The sequence below is a fragment of the Spermophilus citellus genome, assembly GCF_964194105.1.
Source record: "Spermophilus citellus genome assembly, chromosome: 2".
Taxonomy (NCBI): domain Eukaryota; kingdom Metazoa; phylum Chordata; class Mammalia; order Rodentia; family Sciuridae; genus Spermophilus; species Spermophilus citellus.
The window spans coordinates 50,292,973-50,310,617 of record NC_138183.1 but is presented as its reverse complement, the minus strand read 5'-3'; the positions used below and the strand labels follow the sequence as shown (position 1 = coordinate 50,310,617).

General features: G+C 39.5%; 1 protein-coding gene across 1 annotated transcript; it reads right to left on the bottom strand.

The window, feature by feature from the left end:
• Positions 1-12,140: 12,140 nt before the first annotated feature.
• On the bottom strand, positions 12,141-12,713 carry LOC308640767 (interferon alpha-2-like; the record flags this gene model as incomplete). Its single annotated transcript, XM_081278603.1, has 1 exon — positions 12,141-12,713. The coding sequence occupies one exon, from the start codon at positions 12,711-12,713 to the stop codon at positions 12,141-12,143; it is 573 nt and encodes a 190-aa protein (XP_081134729.1).
• Between the last annotated feature and the right edge of the window lie 4,932 nt (positions 12,714-17,645).

The following is a 17,645-nucleotide window of genomic DNA, read 5'->3' as shown; positions in this document are numbered from 1 at the left end:
ATAAAATGTAGACACAAACATGCAATATTGACTAAAGTCCTCCTGCTATTATTATTTTGAATAAATTGTATTTTACATAAATTAAAAATAAAAAAGTATTTAACCTTCACTCATTTCTTCCTTAGTATTCTTCATTTTTGAAAAATTCAAATATGAGTTTCTGACATAGATACTGTTTTCCTTCTCTTTAAATTTTTTTAACATTTTTTTACAAGGCAGGTCTACTGGTATCATATTCTTTCAATGTTTATCTGAGAAAGTCACTATTTTCCCTTTTCTTTTTAGAGAATGATTTCACCAGGTAGAGTATTCTAAGTTAGTGGGTTTTTCTCCCAGTGCTTGACCTTTCAATTCTCTCTGTTCTTGGTTGCACAGCTTTTGGGGAGAAGATAGCTGGATGTTCTTTTCTTTGATCCTCCATAAGGAAGATGTTGATTTTTCTCTGGCTTCTTTCATAATTTTCCCTTCACCTTTGACTTTCTGAAGTTTGAAAAAACATGGAAAGATGTAGCTTTTTCTGGCATTAAACCTGCTTGTTCTTGATATTGTGCATCTGAAGATTAATGTCTCACATTAATTTGAGGAAATTTTGTCATCATTGTTTCTTGTGTTCCTTTCTTTTTTCTCCTCCTGGGAATTCCAGTGCCTGTATGTTATATCTTTTGAAGTTTTCCCTCAGTTCTTGGATATTCTGGTCTGCCCCTAACCCTGTAGTCTGTTAGTCAACTTTACATTGCTGTGACAAAAATACTTGTCAAGGAAAATTTAGAGAAGAAAATTTTATTTTGACTCATGGTTTCATAGATTCACTTCATGGTGGGCTGACTCCATTGCTCTGAGGCAAGGTGAGGCAGACATCATGGTGGAAAGGGCTGGTGGAGGAAAACATCTCAGGACAGGGTAGCTAGGAAGCAAAGGGAAGGGGGTACCAGCCACACGGAAGACAATCTCTTCTAGGCTGCCAGCCCAGTGACCCTTCTCTAGCCATGCCCCTCCTGATTATAGTTTCCGCCCAGTTTTTCCATTCCAACTAGGATAGACTGAATTGTTTAGAGTTCTCATAATTCCATCACTTTACCTCTGAACAAAACTGTGAGCACTAGAGTAAGGCATGACCTTGCAGAATAGTGTTGACTTAGTTATAGATCTTTTGCATTCCTTCTCTGGTTTATTGCAATGTATTTCATTATTTACTTTCCAATGTGTTATTTGGAAATATTGTATTTTATACTTTATTGTTGCTATAGCTATGAATAAAATTATATTTTATTACATTTTCTAATTTTGAAAGTTTTAAATTCATTTCATTTACATGCACACTTTATTTTAATGAAAAAAGTATTTAAAATTTTGCCATTTAAAATTTTCTTATGACAAATATCAACACATAGAAACACAGAAGCACAACCTATTTGGGTGTCTTCATAATTTTCAAGATGCATCAGTGGGTCCTAAAAACAAAACATCTGAGCACAGTTGATGTTGATAATATTTACAAGTGTCTATTTGCAAGTTATGGTTAACTTGTGATGATTAATAAGGACTTATGATATTAACCTATTTTTAATTGATTATCATTTTCAAATCCAACAAAGATGAAAATGTCATTTTTCTGACCAGAAGTAGTGACCATGGGGCAGCTCCAGATTCCACTTAGAGACAAATCCAAGAGAAGCAGCTGGGGATGGGAGGTAAGGAAGGTACAGAAGTGTAGGAAAGAATGGTTGGAAGATAAAACCCTCCACCTGAACACAGGGAGTGAGAATCTCACCAAAACTCTTCATCTCCCTGGAGATTCTTGATCTTCCATAGAGTTTCTATGAAACTTGAGAACCACATGAAAAGCTTATGTATAAGGAAAGGGAGAAGAGCCTGTCTTCCTGTCTCCCCCTACTGCCTCACTCACCCCACTCAATGAGTGACCAAGCTGCTCCTGCCCAGGCTGTGGGTTTTCTGTAACCCCAGGAGCAGCTGGCAGGGCAGAGAATTCTCCATCTGAGCAGTGTGAGGAGGGTTAGTGCCAGCCTAGATCTGTGTGCCACTGGGTCCAGACACTTTCTGTTCCTTTGTCCTTTCCCACATTCTGCATGTCTTCTCATAGGCCTTTAGCCAAACTGCTTCTTCAGTTTCAATCTTACTCATCACCAGATCCAGATGTTAATATGCCACTGTTCTGGGGGATGTGCCATACTGTAACTATTGTCGCCATAAAGTATTCTCTGAAATTCCTCCCCTAAAGTGAGTCATAAGTCATGCAGTGGGCATCCTGCCCTATGCCCAGAGAACAGGTGTGAAATCGAAAGACTCCCAGAAGAATCTGAGCAAATAGGCCTTGTTGAGGTCCCCAGTTTTTGACCATTCAATAAGACTCCCATTTGGGCAATCATCCTGTCACAGAGCTGCATCCTCTTCGTCTATCCTAAGCGTGAACGGTAGTTTCCCTGGGTCTTCTCATCTTCAATTCTGAAGCCTCCCATGTCTTGTAAACTTTGGCTAAATATATTTGTCCTTTCTCTTGTTGATTTTTTTTACTACTTGGATGTTAGCTTTGAACCTCACAACTGTTGAGGAAAAGACTTTTCTTCAGACATTCTATATACAAAGATTACCAGAAGGCCCTCCAGTCTGCACCCCATGCCTCAATGAAAGGCTCCATCAGTGCTCAGTGGCCCTGGGGCCGACAGGGGCTGCCCACCCACATCTCCAACATGTGCCATCAGGACCCTGCTTCTAGAAACTTCCAAGGAGCCCTCTCAGATACAGATGTTGTTTGCCCTGAGCATAGATTTACTTTTCCTTTGAGATTCACCTGTGATCTCAGATTCAGGCTGGATAAAGTAATACTTAGACAACTGGTAAAGCATTATTTCTGTGTCTATCTGTGAAAGTGTGACTAGAGGAAATCAGCACATGAGTCAGTGAACTGAGTGGGAAGATCATCTAAGCAGCTGGAGGCCCAAACAGAGCAGATGGTAAAGAGAGGGAAATGTCTTCTCTCTCTCTCTGTCTCTATCTCCGCTAAAACTAGGACACTCATCTTATCCGGCTTTTGGAGTTTAGAACTCCATGCTCCTTGGTCCTCTGGACTCCAGTATTTACATTATTATCCTCCCTGAATTCTCAGGCCTTTGGCCTCAGGTAGAAATACATCATCAGCTTCTTTGGTTTTGAGGCTGCCATATTTAGATGTAGGCACAATTCTGGCATCCAAGGGTCTACAGTTGCAGACAGCCTGTTTTGTGATATCTTAGCCACAATTACGATATGAACCAATTCTTTAATAAATCCCCTATTTGGCTGTCTGATTGTCTATCTATCTATCTACATCAATTGTCTTAAATATTCAGGACCTCCTGGGGCTGAGAGCATCTAATGACTGGTTTACAAGGTGGTAGAGATGCCCCTCACTCCACCACTGTGAGTTCACACACATAACATGCCTGTGGAGGCAAACTTACCAACTGTGGATGACTGTGAATTCTGAAACAGCCCTGTCATTTGGACTTAGCCTCTCTCAGCTGTAGCATATGATCAGTCTCATCTACCCAGAGAACTGCTGGGAGACATGCTTTCCTATGTCCGTGAAGGAAAGTCCACCAACCTCAGTCCAGATGCAGAACCTAAAGCACAGTGCTCTCTATAATCTGGGGCCAGTCCTGCCCAGGTTCTTGAACCTGCCTAAGTACTAGGAAAAGTCCTTCCCAAGACCTAGTGGGAAGTGTTTCCATCTATTTAACTGATAAGAGGCCCACCTTTTACAGATTCAACTGTGGATCCTAAAGCAAGTCTTGTACCAGTGCCAGCCCTACTGAACAAAGTCCTTGTCTTATCCATCAAATGATCAGGCAGGGCCCATGCCAACTGCCTATCACCTAGAAATGAGCCTGCCAACTTCTTTTCGTAGTACAGATTCAGCAGACGCCCCATGATCTGACTCCATTTCCACCTGACTGTGATGCCTGAAGCAATCCCATCATTCTGGTGAAGCAACGGAGAAGATCTTTGCATGATGAAATCAGAGTGGAAAAGCTGCTTGCCCCTTCAAGTGCAGAGCAACCACAGCAAGGTATACGAATCACGAGGTGTTAGTCAAACACATCACCAATAAAGAAATAAAATAAATCACTAGTAACTGAGCCCCCAAGGAAATAGAGAATTACTGGACAAAAGATTTAAAATTAAATATGTTCAAGAAGATTAATGAGGTGCAGAAGAAGACCAGACAACTATATGAAATCAAGGGAACAATTTATGAACAAAACAAAAAGTTTGATAAAGAAATTGAAGCCCTGAAAAAGAACCAAATGGATTCAGGAGCTGAAAAATGTATTGACAAAACTAAAAACCTTAATAGTTTCAACAGTAGGCTCAAGCTGTTCGACATCACTCAATTAGAGAAACAAAGAGAGAATTAAAACAAAGGACAAAAGCAGAAGGAAACCAAGATATATACATGGTCAATATGAATATATGATTTAAAGGAATGTGAGAAGTGACACAGAGAGGATTAGACAGCTTATTCAAGTAAAAATTATGTGATACCTTCCCAAATATGGGGAAAAAACACTGATATACTATTTACTAAACTGAAAGAACTAATGGCAAGATCAATTCAATAAAGAACAAAACAATGTGAAATACAATGATATTTTGGTCAACATTCAACCACATAATATGATGGTTGTCCCATAAAATTATAATAGAACTGAGAAATTCCTATTCCCTAGAAAAGGAATCTTCTGCAGAAGAAAAAGAAATTTCCCCAGGAAAATACATAAGAACAGTTTAGCAGAAGCTTCTAAGCTTCTCTAGCTTCAATATATGGCTTGAAAATTACATTCAGGTCTTTGAATAACTATTGGGAGAGGGACAACCAAGGGGTCATTCTACATGAATTAATAAACAGAGTTCAAAAAAAAGATAAATTTGTATTAAGATCCAGTTACTTATGTTTTTATTATCTGTAATAGAACCTAGCATCAATATTTACTGTCAAATATCTCTCAAAAATTCACTCTTGATGAGCCTCTTCCATGAGAAAACTAAATTTCAAACTTCTGGAAACTGCAAATGCCTTCCAGAAGTTTATTGAAAAAAAAATTAAAATTATAAATAATAACATTTTTTTTTCTTTAAAAAATAAACCATGCTATTCTTCTATGTATTTATGGTCAATTTAAAATGCATGATGTATAACATCTATTTAAAATACTCTCATGGTTAGGTTTGAAATATTTTTCTTCTGGTGAAAAACTCATAGATGAGATTGTGTTTGTGGGTTCAGGAAAGAAAATCATATAATTTGGTAGAGGAAGCCATGAGCATGAGTTTCTTCTTTCTTTGCTAACTTTTCTTTGATGATTGCTAATGTCAAAACAGGACAATTTAAGTTCCCCTCTGATAATCTTCCAGGTACAGGAGATGTATTCCTATTCCTTAAGAAAACAGATAATTATATGGAAATATGTCTGGGGAGCAAATTCCAAGTGATACACACTTTTTCTATATGTGATGGCTTCAGTTGATCCAGACTGAAATGAAGTCTAGAGCATTGTTGCTGAAGGAGGAACTCATTGCCATCATCGCGGATGCCCACTGTGCTGAAGAAATTGAACATCTGCTAGATCATCGGATGGGAGAGACAGGTAGCCTCTGTCTTCTGCATTTGGATGATCTTCCCAGTTTTTCAGAAAAAGTGGAAGTCAGCTCTGTCTTTCAGGCATTTGTGAGACCATCTTTAGGTGATCAAACAAGATGATATCAACACGAGAAGGTAGCTTTACAAGTAAATAGCAGATGCACCTGTCCAATGGGAAGTGTCTTTGACCTAATGACAAGAGTGTCTGTAGAATCAGATGCTGATAGCAAAGGTTGGTTCTGTTTGTATAGCTAAGGGCTGGTAACTGTCATTTCAGTTTCAGTATACAAATATTTTTAAGCTTGCTCAATACTACTTTATTTCCAATTTATATCCTTAAATCTCTGAATTTTATCTTTTAAATTTCTGAGCTGGGCACAGAGGATTCATTAATGACATTTTCCTCCATTAGAACCCAATTAAAAAAAAAACTGTGACATCCAGTTTCCATACAGGAGTATAAGTCCAATCTCTCTAACACACACACACACACACACACACACACACACACACACACACATTTTCATCTCTAAATATTACTCTTCTCTGTTCTAGAAACAAACTTTGAGCCCTGACCTAACATTCACTTTTCTTTCCTTCTTTGTCAGAGAAAGTCTGCTCCCTCAACCTATGAATCCCTGTATTTCTTCCATGTTTTACCAGATCATCTCTGACAATAAAGTTCTTCCTGAATAGGATTGCTCTTTGATTCATTCACAGCAGAAGCTGCTGATTACTGTTGGATGAGCTTCTCTTTTTCCTCTCCTTTTTAGAAGATATTCCAGCAGTTCTATGTGCTTATGCTTCACTGAGCCACAGGATCAGAGATAATGTAGATACTGTCTTTTCTGTCCACCATCTTCTAACTGAGGTCTACATTGCTCCTCAGTCTGCCAAAAATACTGGGAGAAATCCAGGTATTTTTCAGTTTCTTAAGAGTATGTTGATACTAATTTCAAAATAATAATATTTTCCCAGCACCACCTGGCTTTCTAGGTGGTTTTAACAACTAGTTACAAGATCTGCTCTCACATGTCAAAGTGTCCTCAGTCCACACTCACCAGACTCATCTAGAGAGCAGGTGCACCACCTCTTCATGAGGGGAGGACTCTGTTACTGAGACTCATTTCTTTATTGACAAAATAATAAACTCTCCATGATTCTTGCCCTGTCTCTAGAGATCTTATCCCATGGACCCTAGTGCTCAGTAGTGACTTCTCCTCTCCTGATACATGTACCCAGGTATCAAACTCTTGTGATTCTGAGACTAAAGGTTTGTTATGAGTAGGTACCTAGAGGACTTATCTAATAAAAATCATTTACCTTCAATAGCCAGAGAAGATTATTTTGCTAATTACACTTTTATTGTTTTATTCTTCTACTTTTTAGAATTCTTGTCTTCCTCAGATTTTCTGAGCTGGGCACAGGGAACTCATGGATGATACTGTCCTTCATGTAAAACTAATCTTACAGAAACACATGGCCTTCAGCTGGTCATAGTCAGTGTGGTTCCATTGAGGATCATCGCTCCTTGGTCTATGTCTCACTCTGACAGTGAAGGGTGGTGAGATCCAGGCTATCATGCCAGGAAGGAAAACACTTCTTTCCTCTCCTTCTCTTTTTGACTTTGTCACCTTAAATTTTTGTACATTCTTTTTAATAGCGGTTTACCAGGAAAACTTTGTATTTCTGCTCATGCATTAGGCTCTTATAATGAAGTCAGACAAATAATGGAAAGTATAAGAAAAGTGAAAGGCTGCACTGCCTTTCTGTATCAGATTTCATTTCTTATTTCAACTTTCCTAAAAAGCAAAATTACACAGTTTGTGGGTAACAGGGAAAAGAAACGGATGTCATAATTTTCATGGAAGTGAAAGAAGGAAGTGGCTCTTCCTTGACTGTTAACAGAGTGTAACTTAGCCTCGTGCAATGCAGCCAAATTGAGCCCCAGGGCCAAGGCAGAGGGGAAGACTGAGGGCCAATGTTCAGGTGCCCAAGGCAGGGAAATGCCTGCTTTTGACAGAGGCTCAAAGACCAGTCAATGGATTGCCTGACTGTTCTCTCATTTAATCCAGATGTGATCAGCCCTTAGGAGAAGAGAGGGGAGTCAAACCAACCAATAGCATCCTTCCCACTAGGCTCCAGAACTAGCATACTCACCGAGTCTGGCAGGACATGGATATTGGACTTGACAGTGCATTCCAACTTGGTCATAATCTACTCAAAGAAAAGTCTACCCTGAGAACCCAAGACTTGAAACAGGGAGTGTGAAAATCTCAAATATTTAAGTCTTAGTCTGGAAAATACTCCTAATCTCCTAATAATGATATTAAAAATAATACCATCAAAATGATTTATAGGCTGACTATAGAAAACCATCATTTTAAGATCTTTGAAAGTAGTATCTCATACTTCCCATTAACACTGTTAGTCATTTGGAGAGCTCCTTGGAGACAAATATAAATCTGGAGAGATGAACTATTCCAAACTCACCAATGATCCAAGGTCAGCACCTAAGGGATAGTTGACATATGGCTTGTCAGGAAGGCCCTATTAAGAACTGAAAGAATAGAAATAGACTTGAACTTATGAACCAAGTAAAGTGTGATATCAAATCCATATAGCAGAGAAATTGAGATGCCAGAGGATCTGGCATCTGGTTTTAGTCTATGTTCTGTCTTTCTGGGCTCAGAAAGCCTACCTTGCCCCTTGCGGTGTGAGGCTTGGCAGGCAGGGAAGGTTGAGGTGTGGCCACCTTCACCCTTCTGCTTCTTACATACACAGAGCCACGCTTTCTCCAGTTGGTGCTTACCACGGCACCCAGGGCAGACTTGAGTCCTTCTCTAGTCCTGTTTCCAGGCTGAGTCAGAGCCCCTTGCTGTCAGACTCACTACTTTCTCAACTTGGTTTTCAACACTTTCCACTGTATAATAAATTAACATCTGATATGATCAGAAGATGGTTCCAGAGATGTTTCAGTGTGAATTGAGAATAAAGAGCCAATTTTGTGATTTTTGCACAGGGAGCATGACATGATAAAGAATTAAAAGTAAAACTACATTAAAGAAGTAAACAACACTAAAAAATAAAGAACGGACAGGGCAATAATGTTGAAAGGTATTAAGCAACAAGAAAGGGAAAGACAGAGGCAGAGAAATGAGGAAAAAGGAAACCCACAAGCTACAGAAATTGCAGTGTTTTTTTTTTAACCTTCTTGTAAATTGAGAGTCCTGCAAGCTTTACAGGAAGAAAGAAGACAAGTAAAAACTTTGAGTGTCTCAGACTGCACCCTTCCTCTCATGTGGAGAAAAGGTTGGGTCTGTGATCTGAGCTAAGGTTTGAGTGATTCCCTCACTCCAAGCCCCTTTCAGCTAGCTCAGAAATTCACAGGCAATTCCTGATCACCCTCATAAGTAACCACATTATTCAATCTTCTTTAAACTTCCCAGTGTCTTCCCCAATGGATTCTTTCACAGGCTGTCAGTTGGCTATTTCTGCACCCTTTGAAATCCCTTTACATTTGCCCTTGCTGTGTCTTACTCCTGAATCAAGGTGGAGCAAACCTTCCAAGTCATTATTCAAAGAGACAGAATTTTCTCTAGGCATAGTGGTGCACACCTGGCTCGGGAGGCTAAAGAAGGAAGAGATGGCAAGTTCAGGGCCAGCCTCTGCAACTTATTGAGGCCCTACACAACCTAGCAAGTTACAATTTGTCTCAAAATAAAAAATAAAAGGGCTTGGTTTGGGCTGGGGTTGTGGCTCAGAGGAAGAGCAGTCACCTAGCATGCATGAGGCACTCACAGGGTTCCATCCTCAGCACCACATAAAAATAAAACAAAGGTATTGTGTCCACCTACAACCAAAAAATAAATGTTAAAAACTTTAAAAAAATTTAAAAGGGCTGTGTTTATGACAAAGTGATAAAGCACCCTGGGTCCAATCCTTCCTTCTCAAAACAGAATTTTCTCTTCACTATAAAGGCATCCTGGGTAATTTACTAAGAGTAAAATTGTAAAAGTAGACACTTAGATTTTTCCTCATTTTCCTTCAGGTATACTGTCCTGCCTCCTATATACAATAGACATGCTCTCCTGCCTTCTAGCATCATACACTATGCAGAGGGACTGAAGGGCCAGGAGACTCTGGAAGGCTGAGCAGGCTGAAGGGGAGGGTGGGAGCATTCTGACCCTTTCTTCCAAAGAGGACACTACCTTCCTGGGGCTGAGAGTCATTGCTCTTTCTGGAATGGAAAGTTGAGAAGTTGGACTGTTCTGGTATTGGGGTCATTTCCTTCAAGGAGAACAGCCTATTTTAGCTGTGGAAAAATGTCTCTTCCCAGGACACAGAAATTGTGCATAGAACAGAAACTTGATTGCCAGACTTGGACTCTTTCCCTGTCTTCTTGGGCCAGTAGGCTGTGTCTATTTCTGTCAATATGTTAATGGCTTCCAGAGTGAAATGAATCATGCTTTCTCTTTGTTTATTTGTCACGCTACTGTTATATCACTGTAATAACAACATGCTTTTATTTCCAAAAATATTAACCAGTAGGAACTAAACTTCTCTTGGAGGTTTCTGACAAAGGTAGAACTCTCATTCATTTATGGCTTTCAGTAGGTGACTCGATACAATTCTAGAGAAAATTTATAGCTGGAAACCATAATAGAACAGGAAGCAGAAATGCATGAGCAGGTTAATGAGAAATAAAGGAGGAAATCACACTTGGTTGATTTTGTTTTTGTTGTTTTTTTTTTCTGGTTTTGTGTTTTGTTTGTTTGCTTGCTTGGTACCTGGGATTGAACCCAAGGACACATAACCCCTGAACTACATTCTACCCTACATTGCTGAGGGCCTGGATAGTTTGCTGAGTATGGCTTTGAATTTGCCATCCTCCTGCCTCAGCCTAGAGAACCTCTGGGATTACAAGCATGCACTGCCATGCCAGGCACACTGGAAGTTTCTGAATCAGAGAGGGAGGAAACAACTGTGATAAGGCAGTGACATGATAGGATCCATGGAATTAGGGAACAAGGAGGAGTGTCACAGGAATCACAACCCGCAAATGAAATGTTAGTATACATATGTATGTATGTATGTGTGTGTGTGCGTGTATGTGTGTGTGTGTGTGTGTGTATATATATATATATATATATATATACACATGTGTGTGTGTATATATATATACATATACATATATATATAATATATATATATACATATACATATATATATATAATGATAATACTTTTAAATAATTGTATATTATATACTGTAGGATATATTATACAGACACACACGTGTGCACTAGCACAAAAAGCTGTGATATGCAGCATGCATGGAACCAGAGATCACATGTAAAGTGAAATGAACCAGGACAGGAGGACAAGTGCCACCAGATCTCACTCACATGGGAACTAGAGAGAAGTTGATCTCATAGGAGCTGAGAGTGGGATGGTGCTTACCAGAGGCCACAGAGAGCAGAAGGTGAGCAAATTTGGGAAAGGGTGATCAATGGTTCCCCAATACACCTGGAAAGGAACAAGGAGCTGGTGAGCAATTCCAGAATGTCGTGACTGTTCAGAGCACGAACCTCCTGTGCATTTGAAAAAGCTGGAGGAAGGGATTTCTGAGAGGTTCACAACAGAGACATGAAAAATGTTCAAAGAGATGAATTTGTTGACCTGATTTAAACATTACATTCAACATGGCACTGCACTAATGTGTACCACTTTTGTGTTTTGATGTATGTTAAAAAAGTTAAACAAGAATATCAGAAAGCAGTTGGGTGCATTGAAGCCATCAGTATAGAGGGAAAATAGATGAAATTGGGATAATGAGTGAGACATGAAGAGTATCTAAGCACAAACCCCAATGGAGTAAGTAGAAAGATGAGTCAGAGAAGTCCCCTTATTTTTTTCTTCTTCTAAGGGGTAATTTTTATGGTTTTCCTTTATCATATCCAGAGTTTATTGATTTTCTATTAGTCTCACTTTTTCTACAGGCAAAAATAATGATGGCCATGAAGTAAATTCAACCTAGAAATCAGCATTTGGAACTAAATTTTTGGTTGCAATTTAAAATAAAATGGAAAAGAATGAAAAGAAAAATGAATCCAATCCCTCATTCCCTGCAAGAATGTAAAGAGTTAAAGAAATTTAAAAAGTAATGAAGAACAAATATATCAACTTCTTAAATATAAAGAAAATGTTCAGCTTTATTAATCATATTGCAAACATATACATAATATCATATAGACAAAATAAATAAAATTATATAAATAGTTAAATAAATATTTAAATAGATATATAGACACATCTGCAGGGATGAAAGGGTCTAGTGCCTATAGATTTGAAAGCAATGTTGGGCAAAGGCCTAAACACATCTGAAAATTGAATTCATGTCACAATTCCAGGAGGAAGGAGAGTCTTTGAAATGGCAGAACTTGTGGGAGTGTGGTAAGGTGTGTTCATCAGTGAGAGGCATTTCCCTGCTGGACCAGGTCTCATTCCATGCTCCTTAATCTTGCATACAAGTCGGCTGATGAAGAGAAAAATTTCATGATTTCTGCTCTGACCACCTCCCAGGCACAAGGCAGGTATTTCTTCTCCTTCAGGTAGACAGTGATCCTGTGGAAGTATTTCCTCACAGCCCTCAGGGGAGCCTCTTCCACCCCCACCTGCTGGGTCCCACAGTCTTTCAGGTCATCCAGATGCTGATGGAGGCCACTGAGGAAGGTGTCCAGGAGGGTCTTGTCCCAAGCAGCAAAGGCCTCCTGGGTGCTGAAGAGGTTGAAGACCTGCTGGGTCATCTCATGGAGGACAGCAACAGCTTGAGCCTTCTGTACCTGCTCATCCTGCAACTGCTCCTTGTGGAAAGCAAAGTCCTTTCTGTACTTCAGGCAGGAGAAAGTGGGAATTCTCCTCATTTTTTCCAGGAGCATCCAGGTCCCCTCCTCATTCCTGTCAGGAGTTGCAAGATCCAGATTGTGAATCTGAGGCAGGTCACAGCCCACAGAGCAGGTGGACTTACAGCTGAGCACCACCAGGGCCAGCAGGAAAGCCAAGGGCAAGGCCATTGGGGATCTTGCAGATGCTGCTGGCCTGCTTGAGATGGGTGGTCTTGCACCTTTGCCTCTAGGTTCTCTGAAGCCCTTGACTTGTTCCTATGTCTTAAATAGGAACCAATTGCTCTCAATTTTCTGAATGTCACCAGTACTTTCTGTTTTTGCTTTCCTTTATGCTTTCACTACATGAGTTTAGAGTAGTGTTTCCAAACCATGTTCTTATTATGTATTTCCCCTTCCCTGCCCCCAGACCCTCTTTTAGAATTATTGACCCAACTGAAACCCCTATTAATTTTGTATGGTGGTAGGGGAGCTTACTAGGTATTGAACCCAGAAGTGTTTTATGACTGAGCCACCTCTGGAGCCCTTCTAATTTTTATTTTGAGACAGGGGCTGGCTAAGTTACATTTCCTCCCTTAGTTCCTCAGGCTGACCTCAAATGTCCGATCCTTCTGTTTCAGCCTCTGAAATCACTGGAATTAAAGGTGCACACAACCATGTCCAACCTATTAAGTTTTAATACACATGTGTATGTATTTATATACCCAATGAATATGCCTATGTTATAAGTAAAATATTATATGTAAATATATAAACAAGTAAAATTGTTAAATTTAATCTTTGTGTTCAATACAGAATTAAAAATGTCTACATTTAAAAAATTCAGTCAAAAGTAAATCTGAAAAGCTATTAATATAAACATAACTTTATAATAAATTTACTCAATGACTCTAACTTGTATAAATCATAATGTATCATATTCCTCAAAATCTCTCTTCAATGTGATCTTATCTATTAGTGAAGCTTTCTGCTGAAAACTTAATTTGTTTTATTGAGTTTCATTTCTAGTGTTTCTGTTTTGTATTTTTCAGAGTCTCTGCATCTTTATTGAAATTATCTTTTACTTCTTCTGTTTTCTAAGTTCATTTCTTATCTTCTTTTAGCTTGTTGAAGAAGATCACTATGAACTTTCTAAATTCTTTTTATGTTACTTCTTCCAATATGGTAGATATGAAATCAATTGTTCTGTTTTCTTTGCTGTGGTTTGTTCCCCTCCTTTTTTATACTGCCAGTATATCCAATCACCTATTACGATGATTATTGTTTTATTTATTTAAGGGACTATTTAGAGAGCTTCTTTCTTAGAGCCCCAGGCTGGGTAAATACACATCTGTTGATACCTTCACTGAATGTACGTCTTATGCAGTTCATTATCACTTTAATATGAATACTATTATCATTTTGAGAGAAGCTATTGATCCCTATTTAGTACAATCACTTTAGAGCAAAGCCAAATACTACTCAACCTTAGTAAAAACCAAAAACATATTGAAAGTTTTCTCCATAACTTTTCTAATCCAAGTATATACCTGTAGTACAGTTCTGGAATAGATTGAAAAATATTATTATCATTATTATCAATTAAATATACCAATATTGCTACAACATTATATAGATACAGAAAAGGAGAAGAAAGAAAATTTGGATAAAAGGAGAGAGAAAATAATAATGAAAGAAGATAACATAGAAAATTAAATGCACATCAAGGCAAGGAGAAGAAAAAATGTATGAGGGCAATTGACAGCAGGTAATCTAAGAGGGAAAAGAGGGAGCAAGGAAAGAAAATATAAATCTGAGCTCAAAAAAAGAGAATAGTTATAATGAGTGCTTTAAAACATTAGAAGAAATACAGTGAAAACTGCTTGAGGCACAAGATCAAATACTATGGTCACAAATATAAAATAAAAGTGAAGAGTAATACATATATAATCAGAACTATTTATAATTAAACATGCCAAGATGAAGAAAATTCTTGTTGAATGCTTTTTGGATTTTGTAAGGATTTGGAACCTATTGAAAATATCCACCTCTTTCAGCTTTGGATCACCCCAAGAGGTGCTGGGGCCCAGGCACCAGTGCTTGAGTTGCTGAGGACCCCCTCACCAGCATGTTCTCATTTATCAGCCCAATCGCCTAAAGCTGGATGCTCCAAGGGTGTGGCACTCTGTCTGTTGGCTGTTTATCTTGTGTGCAGGAACTCAGGATGCCTAGATCTGAACAGTCACTCTGAGTGTCCTGGGTCACCACCCCTCCCACTCACCTTCCTAGGGTCCTTTTCAAAGTGACACAGAGCCTGGTGTCTCTCTGCAACCATTGGATCTGTCATTGTGGGATCTCCATGGGTGGTGAGTGGTGCAAAAGTGTCCCCCCTGACCTACTCAGATCGCTGGGACACTTTTTCTGGTACTGAGATAGAGGCTTAGCAAGTTTGTCTGGCTTGGAGATCCCACTGCCCATAGTCACAAACCACTAGAGCTGCTCCCCTCCTCTGACAGGGACAGACACAGACATGGTCCAAGCTCTTGCTGACTGCAGCCAGGAATCATGGGGGCTGTCCCCCTCTGCTGCCTGGGAGTGAGACAGCCATCCCACCCATGTCCAATCTCCTACCTGCTGCAGCTCTAACTTCCAGAGACTATCCCCATCTGCTGCTGGGACACAGACTGCTTTCCTGCCTGGTTCTGCACTTTCATTTCCTGCCACTGGGGGCTTCTGTGCCTTCTCTATCTAGCCTGCCACAAAGGCCATGTGGAGTTAGGCTAGCACTTCCAGGGCAGTCTGCTCCCCTACACCTCTGGTGGCTGCTAAGGGGTAGGGGGTTTCAGCAACTTTTGGCAAGGAGGGACTCATGTACAAGGTCCTTCTGCACAGATTATAGTGACATCCCTCTGCAGGAACAGTCTCTCTGGTTTTATCTGTTGCTACCTGGAGGTGAAGAGATGCCATGTTGATTTAATTTATTCTAGGGCCACAGGCCAGCTGTGGACTCCACAAAATGAAGGCGACTCAGCAGGACTTTGAGCCCACAATTTGGGTTAAACTGCTTGATCTCCTTCACTGACTTTGTTGTTCCTCTTGCATTTTAATTTGGTCTTCTTTTTTTTCCAGCTGTGGGTAAAGGAGTGAGCTTACATGATCTTCCTCTCCCTCTTTCTCTCTCTATTCCCCTGGCTGCTCACCCCACCCTGGTCTGGCTTCAGGTTAAGGAACTCTGCTTTGGTAATCGGACTGAAGTCCCTCCAGGTCTCAGACTGTCAAATATTCAGTCTTACAACATTTACTGGGTCAGCTCTGCAGTCAGCTGTTCCCTCACTGCCTCTTTCTCTGCTGATGGGGTTCGCCGCTTAGTTGTACCTACACATTCTTATTCTTTCAATGTTTTCCTGAGCATAGAGTTGTCCTGATGTTTTTTGAATTACTTTCATTTTCATCTTGAGGTTAGAAGTCAAACAGAAAAATAAAAATGCAACAACATTGAGCCAGTATTTCCAAAAATTTTCAACACACCATTTTTACTTCTGTGGTGATATTCCTAGAAAGCTAGATTGCACCAGAAGCCAAAGGAAGACAGAAGTAAGTCTGAATTGGAGGGAAATTCAAATGACTGGCTCCTCAGATTGACTTGCTGCAGGGGAGTTCTTCTCTACTCTTACTCGCCTGCCACCTTCTCCAGTGTCATTTCCACTCACTAATTCTAAGATCCATCTCTCACAAGGTCATTAGTTCTGTCTAACTTCCCACTGTGGTGATGCTTTCAACCCACAGAGCAGCTTACTGACATTTAACATAGTACTTACTAATACAGGAAAAATGACCATTGTAATTAAAGATGTCATGATTTAACATTAATACAATAGAAAGGTTACTAATATGACTTGCCAATATATGAAATCCATTTGAACATAAATATATTTCAGAGGTGAAAACTGTATAGAAAAAAAAAACCCTACACTATTTTTCAGATCATATCCCACTTTTCTCCTCTGCCTAAGATTACAACCTCTCATTCTTTTTTTTTTTAATATGTCAACCCTAATTACTCTTCTCTTATTTGTCACTACCTTGGTTAGCATAGTTTCTACTGATGGATTCTTCTCGATCACTAAGATTTTCCCTGCCCTCCACTTTCCCAATGTGTTTCAATCCATATCTTCCATAAATCTATTGATTGCTCTTCTTCTAAGCAAGTTTTGGACAGCTGATGTGTAAACATCTTGAGTAGGAAGGGGGGTCCCTGAGCTCTATGTCACCTTAATAGTAACTACCCTGGCCTTCTCTCAGACTTCTTCTCCTGGAGTCTTACTCTTTTCAAGAATCTGACTTTCCATTCCCAGATTTCCAAGGAATCTCCATATTGCTTTTCATATTGGCTGCACCAATTTGCAGTCCCACCAGCAATGTATGAGTGTACCTTTTTCCCCACATCCTCACCAACACTTATTGTTGTTTGTCTTCATAATGGCTGCCATTATGACTGGAGTGAGATGATATCTTAGAGTAGTTTTGATTTGCATTTCTCTAATTGCTAGAGATTATGGATATTTTTTCATATATTTGTTGATTGATTGTATGTCCTCTTCAGAGAAGTGTCTGCTCAGATCCTTGGCCCATTTGTTGATTGGGTTATTTGTTTTTTTGGTGCTTAGCTTTTTGAGTTCTTTATATACCCTAGACCCAAAGGACTTTAAAACAGCATACCATAGGGACACAGCCACATCAATGTTTATAGCAGCACAATTCACAATAGCTAAACGTCGGAGCCAACCTAGATGTCCTTCAGTGGATGAATGGATAAAAAAGTGTGGCATATATACACAATGGAATCTTACTCAGCAATAAAAGAGAATAAAATTATGGCATTTGCAGGTAAATGGATGGCGTTGGAGAAGATCATGCTAATTGAAGTTAGCCAATTCCAAAAAAAAAAAAAAAACAAATGTCAAATGTTTTCTCTAATATAAGGAGGCTGACTCATAGTGGGGTAGGGAGGGAGAGCATGGGAGGAATAGATGAATTCTAGATAGGGCAGAGGGGTGGGAGAGAAAAAGAGGGAGGGTATGATTAGCAAGGATGATGAAGTGTGATAGACAAAGTACAAGTATG